Genomic DNA, 20,174 nt, shown 5'->3' with positions numbered 1-20,174 from the left:
GATTTAGGGCATGTAAAAGATCCTCATGTCTCTAGGAGACCTCTGAGCAAAATTTGGCAACAAGTTTCCCGCCCAAGTAGTTTCCAATGCCTCTGGTAGATGGGGGAAATATCAGGTACCGAGGACGGACCTTGTTGGCTGAATGGGGCCGATAGCACGCACCAGTATGGCGACAGTAGAAATTAAAGGGAGACGCACAATGGACCAATAACTGTTCTAAGTGCATGAGGAAACCCACCCCCTCTAATAATAATAATAATAATAATAATAATAGATACATACATACCTTCCTTACCTCAGAGCAAATGGACTCTCCCTTCCCACATTACACGCATGTGCAGTAACGAGAAGAACAGAGCCTCGTGTTAGCTAGTGATCCAATGTATGTTGTCACAATGTTCTTGAAACAGGAACGGAGCTGGATAAAGACTGAATGTGCCAGAGGGATGCCAAAATGTGGCAGACACGCATCTGCCAGGTCGTCCTAGTCAGTGAAGAAGCGTATGCTCTTTCTGCATTTCAGGAGAGTGATAGATGGCATACAATTCATGAGCTGGCCCGAGAGACAGAATTAGCGCATACAACTGTGCTTCACATTCTGAAGGAATGCCTGGGCATGAGAAAAAATTCATCACGATGGGTTCTGTATGATTTGATGGAATGCAGAATTGGCAAACTGTGGCTGATCTGTTCGATCGATGGGTCTGGGAAGTGCTGTACCATCCACCATATTCCCCAGACTTAAGCCCTTATGATTTCAACTTGATTCCTAAGATGAAGGAACCACTTCGTGGCATTCGCTTCAGAACTGTTCCAGAGATTCTTCAGGCAGTAGACCACTCCATTCGAACTATCAACACAACAGGCACTGCTAAAGGTATCCTACGACTTCCACATCACTGGCAACGGGTTGTACACAATTCTGGTGCCTACATTGCTGGACAGTAAAACTTTGAAAGATGCATCTATTTTGTATCAGTTGTAAATAAATAGTTGCCACTATTAAAGTTCCAGCTCTCATATATGCATGCACATGCACACAATACATTATCAAAAACTTCTGTACACTACCTGATGGGTACCTGCTTCGAGAATCAAAACTTGAGGAATGTTCTTTGTACCAACTATAGCGCCCTCTTGAAGGACCTGAAAATCCACCTCGTCCACGGCTGCTGCTCTCGCTACCCCAGCTGCCACCATCTGATCCTCCTCTCCCACGGAATGAACTTCCCCTCCCACTAAAACCTCGGCCACGAGACATCACTGCAATTCTGCAATCATGTAGATAGAACTTGAAGTGAAAAACTGGTTTCTAACAGAACATGAAATCACTACGAGACCATCTTGTTAGACCGTTAGATTATGGCCACCTGCTGGGATGTAACAATGTTTGGTAGCATGAAGGTGTCAATAAAAGGTGATTGAATTAACCTGGATCAAGCTACCAGCAAATTCAAATCTGTAGGAGGAATCTGCATAGATTCATACAACTATATCAAAGGAACCAGCTGCCTCTATCTTCAGGGTACAGCAGCATCTCTTCTACCCTGAACACGGAGGTGGAAAGTTCTTCCAAAATGCTGGTGCTTATTCTTCTGCAGACCTAGTGCTGATGACACTGAGATCTCAGTTCTCATGAAAAGGCCAATTAATTACCTGCAAACCATATTATACAGAAACATATAAACTTTTCTCAAACATTTTTAAGCATGCTGCTCTTAATCAGAGGTGTGGTTATATTTTTGTCTACCATATGTAAGGGGTGGGCCATAAAAACCGGCCCACGCACTGCAACCTTCAATGATCTATTGTGCTTTTCGTCGACTCTAACTTTCCTTCTTATTGATCACATTCAAACCCATTAGAATTATCTTGAATTTCTTGTGCCTAGACTGGGAGATGGGCATACACAAGGTTCCTAGTAAAAGCAACAAAACATCGATATTTTTAGTCAAGCAAATTGCCCAGTGTCCCCCCCCCCAATTTGGATACTAGAGATATCTGTTAATTACTATTTCAACAAAAATCTGATCACAAAAAGCACGACTTGTTTCATACACAACAGTAAGAATGAAACAAAGTCTTACTAACTTTCGAAAACTCTGGGAAATGGGATGAACCCCTTTCACTCCTGTTTCTTCAAAACCGGAAGGAAAATTAATAAACAGCAATTTAAATACGTAACATTGAATTACTTCATTTACGATCCACTGCGAACAAAACACCATGCTCGGGACGGTTCGCGCCTGAGCAGTTGAAACACGCTTCGAAATTCGAATTTCTGCAAGAAAACATCCACGTGATCACCATTATTCGCGGTTTTTGTTGGTTCCTTCATGCAAATGCCACCATATTAGGTTAAATTATGCCTCCATTTCTTCCAACTACTTCCTTTCAACAAATCATTCCGTCACCTAACACTGTATAATCTTGAGTTAATTCAAGGGGGTGTTAAACCAATAATTAAACCAAGTTACGTACTAAGAACATAAATATAATTTTTTTAAAAAGTGACTTAGTTACGCAGTGCTGGAAGTATTACTGACCTTAAAATCTTAACAATGAACATTCGCTAACAGTATTACAAACCTTAACTTTAGTGAATTTAAAATCTGTATTTCCAAAAACCGGTACCGCGTTACGTTCACGAGCTGTATTAACAAATCTTCAAAATGGCGACCGACGAATACGACCTACAGTTACTTGGTGGCATGGCGTCTGTAGGCTTAAGAAAATACGTATACATAAAAATTTAAAAATACTTAAAATATATAACGAACTCGTAAATGTAAAAGGAGCAGTCTATTACATGTTCCTACAAAAACGTACCAGCATCAGACATATTGATACCACTCTAATTCACAATAGTCTAATATATATGTACAATTACACATTCGCCGAACAAACATTGATATTACTCACTTGTGTCTACTTATTGTACTTGCATAAACACGTAGGGGGTGCTTAACTTGTCACAAAACTCTTATCGACAATTTATATACGACGAACTACACATACGCCAAGCCTTGATCTTCACCACCAATCACGGACAATATCTACGCGATACAGGTTGCAAAGTAAAATTACCAATTAGCGAGAATAGCTGTAGGTACACCGTGGTCTCTTGCGTCCATAGATTACAAACTTTCCGTGGTCAGAGAGTAGCTCGCACAGTTCGCCAGTGATATCAATATGTACTTGCTGGATCTCACGGCGCCGCGTATGAGGCGTTCTGTCTATGGGCATAAAATACCGTGTAGTCTGTTAAGTCAACCGACCAACTTTACTTGCTATTCGCTTTATGTTGGTTTCTTGCTTGGCTTATTTTTCGAAGATGATCATCCGAAATGCCTGTTGAATTTCAACGGACTAAAGGCGTAATATGCTAGAAGATAAAAAAAAAATTCTCCTTGTATTGCTTCCATTTTACGTGTACAATATACCGGTCGACGGACAAGGAATCGCTAATCGTTCTTATCTTCTGACAATCGTCGCTTTTATCTTGCCTGTTTTCCCTTCTCTTTCTCAGGGAATCCCCTTAGATCTCTTTCCTCTACTACCCCAGATTACAACCTGATCACGAGGTGAAACTTCATGCTACATGGGAAACAAATTTATTCAAGTCAGACTATATAGTCTCGATAGTGACGGTGTCTTAAAAATAACCAATTCACGTAGGATCATCTTACTATAATATACTGGGGCCATTTCAGAGTACTGATATTTGAAATAGAGATGTCTACAAACGATGGCAAATATTTGACCAACTGCGATATCGGCATTCAACAATTAAGCGTTTACGCCTGTATTACAAGCAAAATATTCCCGAGACGAGTGTAGGGATTTGCCCACAAATCTCAAGGCGAAATCAATGCCGATATGGTCATAAATATCACAAGAAGTGGTGTCCTGATATCAGGAGGCAAAGGGTGTCGAGGGCATAAACAAGTAATTGGAAGAAATATCATTTTGAGCAACTGCTCTTTTCGTCAGTAGCCAGAAGATTTCACCGAATGGTGAATTAATGGTGTGTATTCTATAGAATATTCTGTTAGTAGCAAATGGAATTCGACTACTCATTCAGCGAACTGTCTTTCTCCACGGTATCAACATATTATACAACTGAAGCCGAAATTTGAAATTTAAACATACAACTCAACAGACTAAAAATCTGGTTGTAGGACGTGCTCCGCTGCAGATGTAATACTGCCATTTTCGTTTGGGCTCCCTGAGGCCAAGGCGCATAATACTGCTGGAAGCTGTTTTAGATAAAACTTTGACACGTACACCCACGTCGGTACTTGGAGAACTGTTCAGGCTCAACATTTCTTAGCAACTACATACCTAGGACATGAAAATGGACTTTGTTTTAGTACAACGTTAAGATAAAACATTATTGTGACAGGGCAAAAATCTATGCTAAAATCATGGATTGCCTATCAGTCTATGTAATCAAATGTGGGGCATGTTAATTAATATTGTAATAGTATATCTCATATGAGAACTTAGATACATCCTTGTCCACCGCCCATTCACGTATTATCAATATAAGCTGTTTTCTACAACCTGAGCTGAATATCATTTCAGTTCGATGATTAATACGCACACATTGAGTCGCTTTCGTTAACGATCAGAAAAGAACAGATTCGCCCCGCTAGCAAACTCAGAGTATATTAATTTATAAGCATGTTTTTGGGTAGGGAGGGACGGATGGTACCACCAGTGGTGGGGATGGAGGGGTATTGATTCTCTTCAGTCAGGCGGCGCTCACCTTTCAGTGTGTCGAAAGGCGTCGTCATGACAGCAGCAGCGTCGCGACGCATCCTGAAGCAGTGACGGTACACCGTAATAATAGTGATTCACGAACAGTGATAAATGAATTAGTCGTTTCTGTTAGTTCATACAAAACTCTGAGCGTGAGGGGCCTAGTTCGGGGCTAAATCCCGAGATTACTGACCGTCGTCATTATCGATCTGGGAGATTTTCGTTGCCATGACGACAACACAGATGCTGGAAGCCTGGCCGCCGTCCAACTAGTCCTATCTGCTTACCTCGCACAGGTTATGTTCACAATGAAGACCGAACTGCGCGTGTGTCGTGCCTGAGGTCTCAGATGATGGAGTTATGCTGTGTAGGGGCCGGGTGTGCGCCCTGGGGGTCCTGCTGACCTTATATCTGGCAGGAGTTTTGCTCATATCAACTGTCACCCTGGATGCTCAGCACAAGGTCAATCTAATGGATTTTGATAAAATTATATTTTTTCTACTCTTTACTAAAATTCATGTGGACTTTTAATAGGAAACGAAGATAACACCCTGTCTCCAGGATAACGTTATAATATGCTTAGAGAATTATGCTGTGAGGTTAACCGGGTTGAGGTGGCTCAGGATAGAATCTAGTGGCAGGCTATGTTTTTAGGAGTCCAGTCCAGTCCAGTAAATTGCTGCTGGTCCTCGCCAGGATAGTCGTTCTTGGTATCGGGCCCCCTCCAGAACCATTACTATATTTTTACCATTTCCAGACTTCTGCATGTTGAAATGGTGTCTCCTCCTCGACGAGAGGTGGAGTCTGACTACTAACTTCTGTGTTTTCTATCAGAAAACTTTCTAAATTTCACACACGCAAACAAGCTACAGTTAAGAAGGGGAGAGGGTGTGAATGTAGTCCATATATTCTAAACATTTCCACGGGTAACAAAATTCGAGGCGGTCGAATCTCTGTAGGGATTATGAAAATGTTTTTCTTGCCATGTCGAGAAAGTTATTGACCCCAGGGGCGAACTTTGGCGTACAGAACTGGAACGTATGAAGATAAAATATGGTGCAGACTGGGGGATGGGGCGTTGATCGACGACCCAGAACAGTTGTCCTCCTGGTTTGGACATCCCTGATCCATGAATATCCGAAAACAAAGCACATTTAAGCTTACAGTTCTTTTTTTCAGCATCCTGTTGTACTGTGCAGATCTGACTTTTGGAGCTTTTTGTGTCGTGAACGACTTTGCACACTGACGGCACAAAAAGCTTCAAAAGTCAGGTAATTAAGTTTATGAGCTATAAATGATGTATCTATTGTTCTGTGTAACAAATTTGAAAGCATAATGACAGTACTGTAGTATTCTAAAACCATATCGATTCGTACGTCTGTGGTTCTCAGCAAGATTCGTGACCTGCAGATATCTAAGTTTACAAACCAGCTGGAAACGACTCCTTTAGTGTCATCATAGTACAATTACATATTCCACAGCACACTTCATTATGAAAAGTAGACGTTATAAGCTTAAGGGTCAAATTAAAACCACAAATTTAGGTACTAACTTCTACGGAGCAGAGTCATTTTGGTGAAGCTATTAGCTGCTCAAGTAGTCAAGAATTTCACCGCCTTTCAGGGGACCGTGCTCCCACGAAGCTGCTACGAATCCCGGCCTCGTGCCACATGAATTCCCGGAGGTTTAGCTCCAATCTGAGCTCCGCAGAATGCATCTTACTTGCACTGCAATAGTCAATCGAGATATCAGCTTGATAATTTTCGTAGTTTTCTATGATCCCTGCTGGAAATTTCAATACACAGACAACAACCACTTCGCTCGGTATGAGGTTCTCACAACGGTGACTATGTGGAGCGTCCTGCTACGCGTAAACAGCCACTTCCTTCCACAAATTGGATGGGCAGTCTAACGATGCACACTACTGGAAACAGTCTGCACATTCGTGTCCCTCTTGCCAATGAGGATGACGTAGCGGTACCGTCCTATAGGCGATGCGAGAAGTTCCCGGTTCGAATCTCAGTCGAGTTACCGGATATACTGACTGTGGTTTCTCAGTTTTCTCAAGCGAACGATGGGAGTACTTTGTAGTAGGTGACGATCGCCTTCTTCTAAATTCTTATCTCACCATTCATGATTATCTTTTCGTCTCACTGGTTGTTATGTAACTTAAGCAGTTAAGAAAGCCTAAGGTCTGAAAATAATTAATTTCGATTATAATCGAATCCGGTACCAGTTTTTCTATGCCGCCATATGTAAGTAGAGACCACATCCCTCAATTACGAGATGCTATTGTCCGTCTGAAATGGACTCAGGAAATTTCTGTGCTCAGAAGCGAAGACTCGAACGCGACTGTAGAGCCAATGAAGCGATATCTTTTAGATATTACAACCAGGATCCTTTACGGGAACATGCGTATTGGATTCCCTGCCAGCCTGAATATTATGACTGCCGCGTTTCATGATAATCTTCAGTTCCTATATGGCCTCGATATGCGCAAAAAGATCCCAATTGTGGGATTTGAAGTTCCCACACCGGTGGTTATGAAGAGGTCTATTTTCTGGGATATAACCGTCGTGTAGTCCGTTGAAAGTGAACCGAAATTACAGACGAACATGTCTTTTCCTTTCCACTTGCCTGGTTTATTCTTCGACCCTGAAGATGGAGGTGACATATTCCTCCGAAATGTCGGTTGACATTCAACGGACTACACGGCGTTATGAGTCTTCAAGACGTCAGTTTTTCATTAGATATATCACGCCTGTTTCCACTGAGTTCAAAATATGGTATTTTTTGTGTGCTTTCCCAGAAATTTGAGATATATGAAAAGCAGCTTTGCTTGCGGTTGTACAGGCTATGTAGTTATGAATCTTAGCCTCTATATCTCTCGCTCTGAAGGAAGAACAGAAATTGAGATAGCTGAGAACAAATTACTGAGGAGAATATTTGGCCAATAGACAGGACGTAACTGGAGGTTAGAGAATATTATGCCAATAAAAGTAAGGAAGAGATTCAAAATGTTCACGTTTCTCTCACTAATGACAGAGTTATTGAATCATATATGATGAGATGGGCGTGGCATGGAACTTAGTGGAGTAGTAAGAAATTGTGATTGCAGAACTTCTTGGAAGTTTGGGAGACTCGAGAGTAGGCGAGAACATATTTAAAATGGATCTCGAGAGAGACGTGGAACGGTAATATGTACTGGCTTCAACAGAGAAGCAGGTTCAATGCCGTGATTTTGTAACAGTCTTTATAATTCTTTGGGTTATTAACAACATGGAATTTAACTATCTTTACGCATTCTCGATATTCTGTAACAATAATCTTGAGTTAACGAATCCATCATTCATTCGCCACCTGAGGCAACAGAAACTTGCATGCATTGTGTCATGATCTATTATTAGTGAACTTGAGTTTACAGGGTTCCCAAGGAGCCGGGGGCCGGTCTCGGGGAATAGCTGTGTTGGGGGGCGGCATCAGACCCCCGCCGAGACGCAACCGGTTGCAATGGTGCCAGGCGTTACGATTCCTAGAAGAGCCAGGACCTGTAGTGGCCCTGGCTTCCTTCCCCGGCAGCGGCAACACGTGGGTTCGCTATCTGCTACAGCAGGTCACAGGTAAGGACAATAGAAATATTGCTAAACTTTCCACGGATGTGTGTTCTTTATCAGATTTGTTATGGAATCAAAAAGCATGGTGATTTTTATATAGTGCAGAAGTTCCCAAATGTTATCATTCCAACCCTTTCGAAAATCGGAAAACATGATACTGTATTTAAAATCTGTTTTGTCCCGAAAATTTCTTCCATATGTGACACCTTCCTGACACTCACATTAAACTGGGGCGCACGTCTTACCCTATCAACTTGAACAGACAAAACAAATGCAGTTACTTTAAAATAAACAAATGGAATATCGTGTATGGCTTGAAGTTCTCACAGCGGTGCTTATGAAGAGTTCCTCCGAAACGTCGGTTGACTTTCAACGTATTATATTGCGTTATACCCCAGAAGATAGAACTCTTCAAATGGAACATCGCTGCTTACGTTATTTGATCGAAAATGACTTAATCTTAAGAAGCTTAGTCGCTGAGCTGGTCAAGAAATTCTTTACCAATATAAGCTCTCAAAACGACGTAATCAGTCACGCTTTCCAGCCATTCTTTGAAATATTTCGTGTACTACGATGCATTCGTGAGTCTCACTTTGGCAGTCACTGATCCGCATTCATAAATAATTGGAAATACGTGAATGTACATCACCAACTTTGGTTCCATTTCTAACAGTTTAATTGTTTCTTGCATCCTGTTGTGTATTTAATCAATATTAGCGTTAATTTTACCGACCACACAACACGCTTTTTATTTACTGTCACACTACATGTTTCGACCTCAAGAGGTCATCCTCAGGTGTACGAACACAGTTGCACAATCACACGCAATTACATTCGTTTTTCCACTTATTTGATCCTGTATCCTGTGCGTGGACCTGAACAGGATACAGGATCAAAATAAGTGGGAAAACGAATGTGATTGCGTGTGATTGTGCAACTGTGTTCGTACACCTGAGGATGACCTCTTGAGGTCGAAACATGTAGTGTGACAGTAAATAAAACACGTGTTGTGTGATCGGTAAAATTAACTCTAATATCCATTTCTAACAGCATGAAGAAACATCCAACAACTCTGCATTTTTTTACTAAGAAACTACTCCACAACTTCCAGACCGGCTCTGTGACCCACTCAACTTCCTATCCAGTCGGTACCTGAGGCCCTTTCCCCGAGGCAAAGCGGCAGGACTGTGAAGAAGACACTCACCTCAATCTAGTGCCAAGGTCAATAATGGTGGATCTAAACGTCCACTTCCCCATATATCTTCCTAGTATAGTGCTTAATAGATTTAGCTCAGGGACAATTTTACCCTTTTATCTGCACCGCCTGTGGTCTAGTGGTCAGAGTTCCTGCCTATAGATCCAGAGGTCCGGGTTCGATTCCCAGCGCTACCAGATTTTCTGAGAAATAGTGGGTCTGGAACGGGGTCCACTCCACTTCGTGGGGATAACTGTGGAGCTATTTCAAGGAAATAGCGGCTCCGGTCTAGAAAACCTAAATTAACGGACGCGGGGATTCGTTGCGCTGACCACGCGACACCCTCTATCGGCTAAAGTTGGCACTAACTTCGCCGACAAGCGGCGGTCGCTCGGTCGGTATAGTTTGCTTACGGACTAAAACCACGGAGTTTGTTTTTTATCTTTACTGCAGTAATGTAAAATTGTTTCGTTCGAGCGTGATCTGTAAGGGACCAAACGGCGATGATTATGACATTTCTGAATCCATAACAACAGCGAATGGAATGGACCAGTGAATAAGTATTGATTTCTTGCGGCGGAGATGATGTTTGTTAGTAACGTACATAAAGAAAGTAACTGTACGTACATTTCACCGAGGTATGCCCCATATACAGACGACTGATATCCACGAGAACAGGCACAAGTTTGTGCATAAATATAGAAGATATAACGCAAAATATCATCAGCACCTGTGGATTTTAATACAGAACAAATTTCTATGTCTACCTGATGACGGCGCTCATACACAGTAGGGACATCAAATGATACACTTGCTATTCACACCTACGGTGTTCTCCCTCCATTAGTAATGTGTAACCCTTTTATTGCACTGGGAATAGGGGTGCTGAGTGGGAAATGACATTTAACTACTTGAACGTTACCCTTTTATTTATTCTTGGCTTATGTAACCACTCTAGCAGCCAGGACAGCGCAGTCGGTATAGCGACTGGCTACCGGATGGACGATCAAGGGGTTGGAGTACGAGTCCCGGTAGGGGCAAGATTCTTCACTTAGCCATATCGTCCAGATCGGCTCTAGAGCTCGTCCATCTTCTTATCCAATTGGTACCGGGGAGGGGGTGGGGGTAAAATGACCGGGGAATGAAGCTGACCACAAACCTCAAACTAGTGCCGAGGTCAAGAAAATGTGGATCTACACATCCACTCCCCCATACGTCTTCATGGAATAGTGCTTAATTAGTTAAGTACAGGAGCAACTTTATCTTTTTATGTAACTACTCTTCGAGTTTCAAATATTATATAGCTTCAAATGACAGGTTAATTAGTGAAGTGACTCGGAAAGCAGCAGTTGTGGTGTAACTTCAGACGCTCTTTCTATATCTTGGACGGACTTAAGGAAACAACAAGAAACTCCTCAGTATGTTAGCTTGTCTCGTCTCCTGACCAAGGTTTGAGTAAGGCATCTTCCGAATACAAAGCAAGAGCACTAACCATTCAGCTAAACGTTAATATGATTCACTTACCATAACTGTTACGCAGATCTGAACAAAAACCGTGCCCACTTATCATCACGAAACCCATCATTGGTGTTCAAAACAGTAGAAGCACACCACCAACGAAATGTTAATTCCCGTAACTAAATAAGCATCAATTAGTTTTATGCGAGCGAAGCGAATGAACGACCCAAGAGCGATGTAAGCTTCACTCTCTCTCTCTCTCTCTGATATCACAGAATGCTGGATTTCGCTTGCGGGAAAACTGTTCACCGCATCCGCAAATTCCCTTCCAGCATGAACTGCTGCTCTTCGCTAATAACACAGCGAACTATGAAATTTCGCTTTTAGGCCTATTTGCGAAAGGGATGCGTCCCTTTAATATTGTCCGTTAAATAAAAATTGCCGAAAAGGAAATTAATTTTCAAATAATTTCTTCCTTATATAAGCTTTATTATTATTATTGGACCAGTGGAAGACGCCTGAGAACACGGTAATGAAACATCGAGTTCCATAAAATATTGGGATATTCTTGAGTATCTATGCGACTGGCAGCTTCTCAAGAAGAACTCAGCTCCATCGGGTTAGTTGTTGTTACTATTAAATTATTATTATGAGCATTGCTGGTCTCCATGCATCCACTAAGTAAACTAGAGACTCTCCCACGTTTAACGTCAGTAACTTGTAAAGCCTTAGCCCCTCAACAAGGTGAGTCACAGCTGCAATCAACACCTGCAAATTTCTGGACGTATTCAATAAACATAATTAATTACGTACCATGCCACAAAGACATACAGGGGAGTGGAGGTATAGCCACACAATTCTTGACCTCGGAGCTAGGTGGAGGTTATTCGTCAGCTTCACTCCTAGGTAGCTTTATTCCTGAGGAAATAAACCAATGTACCCACTGGATAGGAGGCTGGGTGGGCCCCAGAGTCTGTCTAGACGCTATAGAAAATAGAAAAGTCTCTTGCTCCTGCCGGGAATTGAACCCAAATCGTTCAAACCGTAGCCTGAGCTATCCTGGCTCATATCTAACTTTGGAATCCTTGTTATTATGTATACAGTATACATGTAGTGACATTTCGGAGGAACACACTTCCATTTTCAGAGTTGACGACTAAGCTAGCAGAATCAGAAGGCAAGCTGGATGGTTTCTTGCTTGGCTTACTTTTCGTTCCTGAAAATGGAAACGACGTTCCCTCGAAACGGGGTGAGACTTTCAATAGACCTTCGGCGTTGTACCCCAGAATACAGAGCTATTTTTTACTTCTGCCCAGAACTGATTATTTAGTCCGTTTTGCCCTGTGTTCCAAAGTTTTCATTCTAGTGTTGTGCAGGTATATACACCGGGTCCGTGTACAAGGACTACGGTCTGCTCAAGAACGGCTTCCCCGCGGAATCAGTGGTGAACGGATCTGTCTCGGTTGTCAAGACACACGAGTGGGGCCCGGCAGCACGCCGGCCCTTCAGTAAAGCAGTGCTCCTTATTCGAGGTCCGGGGCCGGCAATTCAGGCCGAGTTCAACAGACAAAGTGGCGGCCACATTGGCTTCGCATCTCCTGACAGATATCGGCGGAATAAGGGCAAATGTGAGTACTCAGAAACTGCGATGTAATCCATATATTTCTTGTCTTTTCCTATTCCTGCGAATAATTTTTCTGCTTTCTGTCCCTGAAGCTTGGAAAGCAGGTCTCATTTAAGGAAATTATGATAGCGGACGGAAGAAGATACGTTTCTTTTTTCAAAATTCCTCGATATAATGGAGTAAAGGAGATTAAAAGGCAACACCTAACACAGTCAAGACTGCGGAATGAGATGTAGGTAAAGGTAAGTGGTCACTTGACCCCCGACACTCACCGCATACAAGTCTGGTTCGGTGCCACAGCCAGTATGGACGTTACGGCGGGAGATTATAAACCTGTTTACAATTTCAGCAAACATTTGTGGTTCTACGACATGGACCGCATAAAACACGGCGCGTCCAACAATTCTTCTATTCTTCTATGTGTATTCGTTACCGCGGAAACGTTTTCACCAAGCCGCTGTGTAGTAGCAATAAGGGGATACACATACAGACAGACTGATGGAAGGGATTTGTGAAGTACACCGTTGAGATGGGCTCAGGTGCCGTAATATATATACTAAGTTTCATGAAATTGTTTCAGGCGTTCGAAAGCTGATACGGGAGGATACACAGACTCGCAAACAGCATGGTGATATCAAAAGTGTACTTTCATGTTTTCAAATTTAGGAAAGCAGACTAAAAGGATAGGATTGTTACAACCTAAATGTTTTGTTACTGAGAGCAGCTTCCGCGTTTTGATTTCCCCAGGGCCTCCAGAACTGACGGTCCAATGTGTGCAGGCCACTGAGAATGTTGGAGCAAACTGTCCGTCCGCTGATAGTCCCCGCCCGGGTAGTGACGTTGCGCACAGTTTAAATAGACGTTAATTTCTGTAGTTATTAATTCACAATTCTCGCCAACCTTACCACGTCGAGTGGAACATGTGAAGGAAAGTAAGAGTAATAAGTTTTTCTCAGAACTTCCGTTATGCGTGCTGAAAATATTTTCAAAATAAAATGAAGATCTGAATGAAACATAGCACCAGAAGTGGACGGTCAGTCGGCACTAATTGCTTGTCGAATCACAGTACACAGATGATTAAGATGTTATTAGCGAATTAGGTATGACGTCATGAGGTGCGGCGGCTCGTGACTACCGAGAACAATTGAAATTCTCTTGTCTATTAAACAAGCGAGCGAAATCGATAATTGCTTATGACGCATCGTGTCTGATTTGCATGCAGTCTACAATAATTCATTACAGTTCATTTAATGTTGTTGCGTATGTTTTGATGATTGTGAGTTGTGAATGCGAACACTAATATGGAAGAAGCCTTCATTCCCTATTCAGTGTTAATAAACTAACTACCGTGTTCCTTCAGAGACGTTTTATTTGTGCATGTTCCTCAAATAATCTCTTTACTGTGTTCTATGTTTATCGTTAATCTCACTAATTGGATCCTTATTGCCTATTCGGAATATATACTCGTATGTTTCTAGAAACAACCGTAATTTCAAGCCTTTTATACTGCGTCATCATCTTCCATTTTGTTGTTGCCAATCGAGTTTATTCCTGTATATTTTTTATATTATGACACACTGAACAATATTTTTAACCTAAATCATAAGATATGCACTCAGAAATATGGATTCATTTCATGGATCTCTAACGTGAAATAGCGTGGCACTCTGACATGACAGTAGGAGGAGTCGTTATATTTATATATTTACACTTTACTTAGCCAATCACAGTGGCCATGCGGTCTAAGGCATGAACCGTCTTCTCCCGCTCGAACACTGTGATCGTGGGTTCAAATCCCACTCGATGCATGGATGTCTGTATGCATTTATTCTGAGTAGGCAGCGCCTTGCGACGGGCTGATCCCCCGTCCAAAGAGTCTTACCGATTGTATATAGATCAAGCATCTGAAAAATAGGCCAAGGTCCACCAAGGCTCAGACTATAGAAACAGCAGGGTCGAATAATAAAATAATTCGTCCATGATATGTATGCAGTGTCCGTCACCCGCAACCAAACAGGGAACACACAACACGTGACACGATATACACTGAGAGTAAGAGGAACGACTCCCATAGTGGTGGAACTATGCGCGGTGTTAGAATTTGGACAGATAAGATAAATAATATTAACAAAAATTTTTAGTATATAAATATTTATTATAATTGATGAACATTTTTAAATACTTTTTAAATTTTACATTGACATAATGGCAAGCAATGAAATAGATTAACGTAAATGGAGCACCTGATGATGGCACTATAGTGCCGAAACATGTTGTGAAATAACAAGTGAAACTGAGTGCACTAAAACACGGACACTGCATACATATCATGGACGAAAATCAGTGCAACAGGACGCTAAAATACAACATAATAAAATAATTAATTGGAAAAGTATGGCAGGAAGCAGCTGTGACTACAGCGACATCTGCCTGGAGTGACTGAGGAAATATAAGAAAACTTCAGTCAGAAAATGGGTTTCTGGGCCGAGATTTGAACCACATTCCTCTCGAATGCTAGACAGGAAAGCTGCATACTCGACATTACGTTCGGGTATGGGCAAGCTCAACACGTTGTACCTGTTACAGGGACGGGAAGAGAGGAGAGTGAGACCAAAATACTGTAGTTGTTTTGCGCATGGAGTTACAAGTGCCATGCTATTTCACATCACGTGTACTCTGTTACAGACGTGTCTAAATACAAGCTAGGCGTCTGAGACAATAGGAAGTCGCTCTTCTCTTACGGCATGTTATTTCTGATAGCACGAACTACGTACGTTTTACGTAACAAGGGCGCTGACTGCCTGTGTTCAGTGTTTTAAGTTACAGAATGACTAGTAGTAGATGTGTATATTTATAGCATCGAATTAGCGGCCTCCGTAGTCTAGAGGTATCGTTCCCACATCATGACTCGTAGTGCGCGGGTTCAAATACCCGGCGGAGGTCGTCGAATTTTTAAGGGCGGAAAAATTCAGGGAACAAGTCCTCCGGGAGGGACTTTAAGCCGTGGGTCCCGTGTCGTAGCTTTACGGCACGTAAAAGAACCTCATGTCTCCAAAGGAGGTCACTGAGCCAAATTAACGGACGTTTCCCGCCCAACAGCAGTCTCTAATACCTCTGGTAGATGGGGGAAGCATTATAGATACCTCTCAGCTAGTAGAGCCGGTCTCGCTGGCTGGGCGGGACTGATGGTAAGCACCAGTACCGGTAGGATATAGAGACTGGTAGAAATCATAGAGGGAAGCATAATGGACCAATACAGGTCTCAGTGCATGGGGAAACCCACCCTCTCCAATAACTAACTATAGCATCGAATTAAAATTATACGCCAGTTACCCTCTTCAAACCAACATATTTCAAGCTGTCACTTTCCACTTTCCTGAAATGTAAAAGATAAATTTTCCAAACATCTACTGACGTACGGAAAACCAAGTATCTTACAAGAGTGCTACAGCCTTGACATAGCTCAGGCAGTTAGTCGCCGTCTTCCCACCGCGGCGGCCCGGGTTCGAACCCAGGTCAGGTAATGTTGGATTTGTGGTGAACAAAGTGCCACTGAAGCAGGTTTTCTCCGAGTACTTCGATTTCCCCTGCCAATCCTCATTCCATCGACTGCTCCATACTCATAATCTGTCATCTGGGACTGATATATTAGGCCAAATAGTGATCGATCTACCAAGTTGACTCAGTCTCAGCCCACTCCAAGAAACTATACTAGTGCTAACGCTGTTCAGACCTCACAGGTTCGCTCCGTTGGTACTCTTCATGACAGAGTTAGACCTTAGAGAATAACCCTTAACTAAAGGCACTGTGTTAACAATCTCTATAGTTTCATGGAAATTTGCCGGTCAGTACATGTAAAACTGATGATTGAAGGCTCAGGTCATTTAAGAGCAGAAAGCCAAGGACAATACAGGATGTAGGAGGAGGAAAGTATTGGAGGCAGAAGAAAATTTCGTAACGCATAGCATCACATATTGTGTGATAAAATCGAGGGATATGGGAAGGACACGTAGCACGCATGGGAGAGACATGATATGCGTACAAGATTCAGTCGGCAAACCGTAAATTAGAGACTATTTGTACATTTAGTATAGTTGGGTGAACAGTGTTAAAGATAAAGAATGTCTATATGATTGAGATGGTTCAGGATAATCCAGTGGCAGCCTCATACTAAGACGCTTATTAATATTTTGGTTCCATAAAGGACAGGAAATTTCTTGATTAGCTGAGTAACTAGCATCTTCTCAAGAACTCCATTCCATAGCACATAGATTATAAGTCTTCCACATACGTCTAGAACTATGAAAAACTATGGGATTTCTGCATCACAGAGAAGACATACACACAACATACAAGAAGCACAATGCAAACCAAGATCATCATCATCATCAGTAATCTGTCAGGAAGACAGGTCCACAGTCCCTTCCAAAACAATTCCTCCATTTAATGCGATCTAGAGCTTTCTCCTTCAAATGACAGTATCCTCTTCTGTCCTCAAGGTCATCCAGCATCTTCTTACGTCTTCTTCCTCGTCTTCTTGTCACTTCTATCCGCCACTCCGGATTGTTTTGCCTCCAGAGGAAACATCTCACATACATGGTATGTCTGTTTTTGGAAAGAGACTATCCAGGAAAAGTGATAATGTGGTAGTTTTTCCATTTGCTTTCCACATCGCAGTACAGCAGCCGTTCAAACCACTCTGATCACGCCTGCTGCTATACGAACTTGAACCATCTCGAGCATCATTTGCTCTGTGCTTCAAGTCGCTACTGATGACGCTGCTTCCGACATCAGTTTTTGGTGTCTCGCTTCGTCTGATGCCTACCCTTTGACCTGTCCAGCAAGGGAGGCCCTTCCAGTAGCTACGCTACCGCTGGTATAGCTCTCAGGGTCCTTGGCATACTCAAACCCCCTCACCACGATAAGGTGGAGACACCAACGAGGGGGTAAACCAAGAATCTGCAGCCAAATACAACCCTTTATCGAAATAAGGAACGATACAATACCAAACTCATGATATTTAAGTACTACATGTAGTACGTGTATATTAAGAATAATAAGCATTCAACATACAAAGTTTTGAATGAATGGCAGTTGCTTAATTAGCAGTTTATAGTAAATTTATTTCACAATTTATATTGATATAACAAACTTAACAGACACCCTATACCCCATATATATTATACACTTAAACCCTGGTAGCAAACAAATCTGACAATGAAAATTGTCAGATTAAATTTAAAGATTTACAAATTAAATTACATATTTAGTAGAAAGTTGAAAATAAATGTACAGAATGCCTGGAGATGGTTTTTATGGTCAAAATATGTATCTGATATTGATGAACATGCCCATAGTAATATATCCAACACACCATGACGTTCCAGTATTAACTCTACTCCAAGGAGTTAGATTGTACAGACACTCTAATTTATCTGGGAACTGACAAACAGATGCATATAACTGTGTGTTTCTGAAAACTATGCTACACTCCATTCCATTTGATACCCGAGTTACAGAAACAGGCGTATCGCATGACCATGCTATGCCCAAAACTGTCACAGAAAAGACAGATTCACACCGAAGGATCTGATGATATGATTAGGTAACTGAGGAAATGTGGCTTTTGGAGACTGACTTCCAGTCATCTTGTCTTGTTGCAGACTGGCAGCAGTTTGTGGCAGATAAGTTGTCGTCATGGCGTCAGACCAACCTGGACTGGTTACATAACTTCACTGGTCCAATGCACGTCATATTCTATGATCACCTGCTGGAAGATGTTGCCGTTCATCTGCAGGATCTGCTCCGCTTCCTCAAGCTCAATGTGTCAGAACAGAATCTGGCCTGTGCACTGGAGCGCCAAGAAGGTATTTATCGGCGTAAACGGCGTGTTGTCAACTTTGACCCGTTCACAACGACCATGAAGCAAGCACTGCAGAGGGAGCAAGACGTGGTATACGAGGCTATCGCCAACTCTCTGCACAGGCCAGAGGTTACATCGACAAATATGCGGTGATGACAGTGACATTTGTAATGAAACGAATCACAATAGTTTTGGGTGAAGGAATAATGTGAGTGAAGATAATGGCTGTGGTCATCATCAGCTTCTATGCAAAAATGAAAGGAAATGACATTGATTGCTGGAGCAGGATTTCATGCAATTTTAAGGCGCATGCCAAGAATGAGGAACTGAGACAGTGACATAATTCGCCTAAAGAACTGAAAAGTGGAAGGCAAGTACCAACAGAATGATGTCAATGCCATTGATAAATGCATATACGTGAATGATCATCATGCACTTTGATGCAGAAAGATGTACTCATGACTTCTGACAATGGTTAGAATATATAATATCAAAAACAGACAACAATATAATTGACAAAAGACAATGGTTATTACATAGTTTATTGCTCACTTCCAGAACACAAATTCAACGTAGTTGAATAATGGCACACAATTATCACCAAAAAAAAAAAAAAGACACAAGTGTGCATGCTACAAAATCTTATGTGCTTCTGTCAGCTTGGTATATGATGGTAGCCATGAATGAACATTATAATCATCAGAGGATGATAAGCTCCAAGAAAGGCCAGTTCCTCTTTAAATCATCACCAACAGACCCCAAACGAAGCCCTTAATACCTATATTTGTGGTACTAATATTAGGCCTACAAAGAACTATTATACACCATATTTATTAAGAAGAAGTTAAAATAATGGCTCTCAAGTGGCTGAGACTACATTTTGTATTGACATTCTGCTTAAGCATCGAAATTAAATTAAATCAAAATTTCACTGAATATACATACCAGAGTTATCTGTCACATGATCATAGTGTAGACAATGCCAGAATTACTAGCAATTTGATAACATTCCTTTGTAGATAATGATTTTTGTCTATAGGACATCTAGCATGTAGCATCATACTTTTCTGGTTATGAATCTACATACTGGAGGGATTTCTTAGCTAATACTTTATTATTATTATTTATTTTAACTGAAAATGGGTTTTTACCCGGTGGCAGTGGTACTACAATAAAAAGCAGCACACAAAATAATACACTATGCTCAAAACAAAGCACACAAAGGTACACAAACAGTAAACGACACACTACACACAATGAACACAATGCAAATACAATTACAACTACAATTATATAAATTAATATCAATAAAAATATGCACACTATACACTAAACAGTAACAGTATTGAAAAACTTAATGTCACGAATTGATGCACTAATATTTCACCATGGCCATCCCTTCATTCCACATCACTATACTTGTGTACCCTTCACATCCTCACCACAATTTACTTCACTTCACTACACTGCATTTTTTATAATTTCCTCCACACCTTCATTACCACTTCATTACTTCATTATCACTTTCCTAACCATTTTCCTAAAATTACTTGGTTTACAGGGTAGAGTCCCTAAAGCATCTGCAGGTAGTTGGTTCCAGAACTGGATGGGCCTATTAGCAAAGGAATATTTTCCAGTATCTGTCTTTTGTTTTCT

The 20,174-nt window shown here is 41.6% G+C and overlaps 2 protein-coding genes across 3 annotated transcripts in view; one reads left to right on the top strand and one right to left on the bottom strand.

Moving 5' to 3' along the window:
* LOC111875786 (zinc finger protein on ecdysone puffs) overlaps positions 1-3,098 on the bottom strand; it is a 29,731-nt gene extending 26,633 nt beyond the window's left edge. Inside the window, exons 1-2 of one of the 2 annotated variants that reach the window (XM_023872305.2) lie at positions 2,923-3,098; positions 1,072-1,271 (exon numbers count right to left, since the gene is read on the bottom strand). In XM_023872305.2, the coding sequence (XP_023728073.1) occupies positions 1,072-1,261 (190 nt within the window). In that variant the 5' untranslated portion in view covers positions 1,262-1,271; positions 2,923-3,098. Of the gene's footprint in view, positions 1-1,071; positions 1,272-2,589; positions 2,665-2,922 lie in introns of those variants that run through there. The other variant, XM_023872306.2, reaches the window with a different exon arrangement.
* Positions 3,099-4,789: 1,691 nt separating this feature from the next.
* Positions 4,790-19,134, top strand: LOC111875789 (WSCD family member AAEL009094). The gene is made up of 4 exons (XM_023872310.2): positions 4,790-5,226; positions 8,189-8,384; positions 12,408-12,659; positions 18,319-19,134. The coding sequence occupies exons 1-4, from the start codon at positions 5,125-5,127 to the stop codon at positions 18,669-18,671; spliced, it is 903 nt and encodes a 300-aa protein (XP_023728078.1). The 5' UTR covers positions 4,790-5,124; the 3' UTR covers positions 18,672-19,134.
* The last annotated feature ends 1,040 nt before the right edge of the window (positions 19,135-20,174 follow it).

This window comes from Cryptotermes secundus, unplaced genomic scaffold (assembly GCF_002891405.2).
Source record: "Cryptotermes secundus unplaced genomic scaffold, Csec_1.0 scaffold949, whole genome shotgun sequence".
Taxonomy (NCBI): domain Eukaryota; kingdom Metazoa; phylum Arthropoda; class Insecta; order Blattodea; family Kalotermitidae; genus Cryptotermes; species Cryptotermes secundus.
Note: the sequence above shows the minus strand (reverse complement) of the source record. Positions and strands in the feature narration are given on the sequence as shown.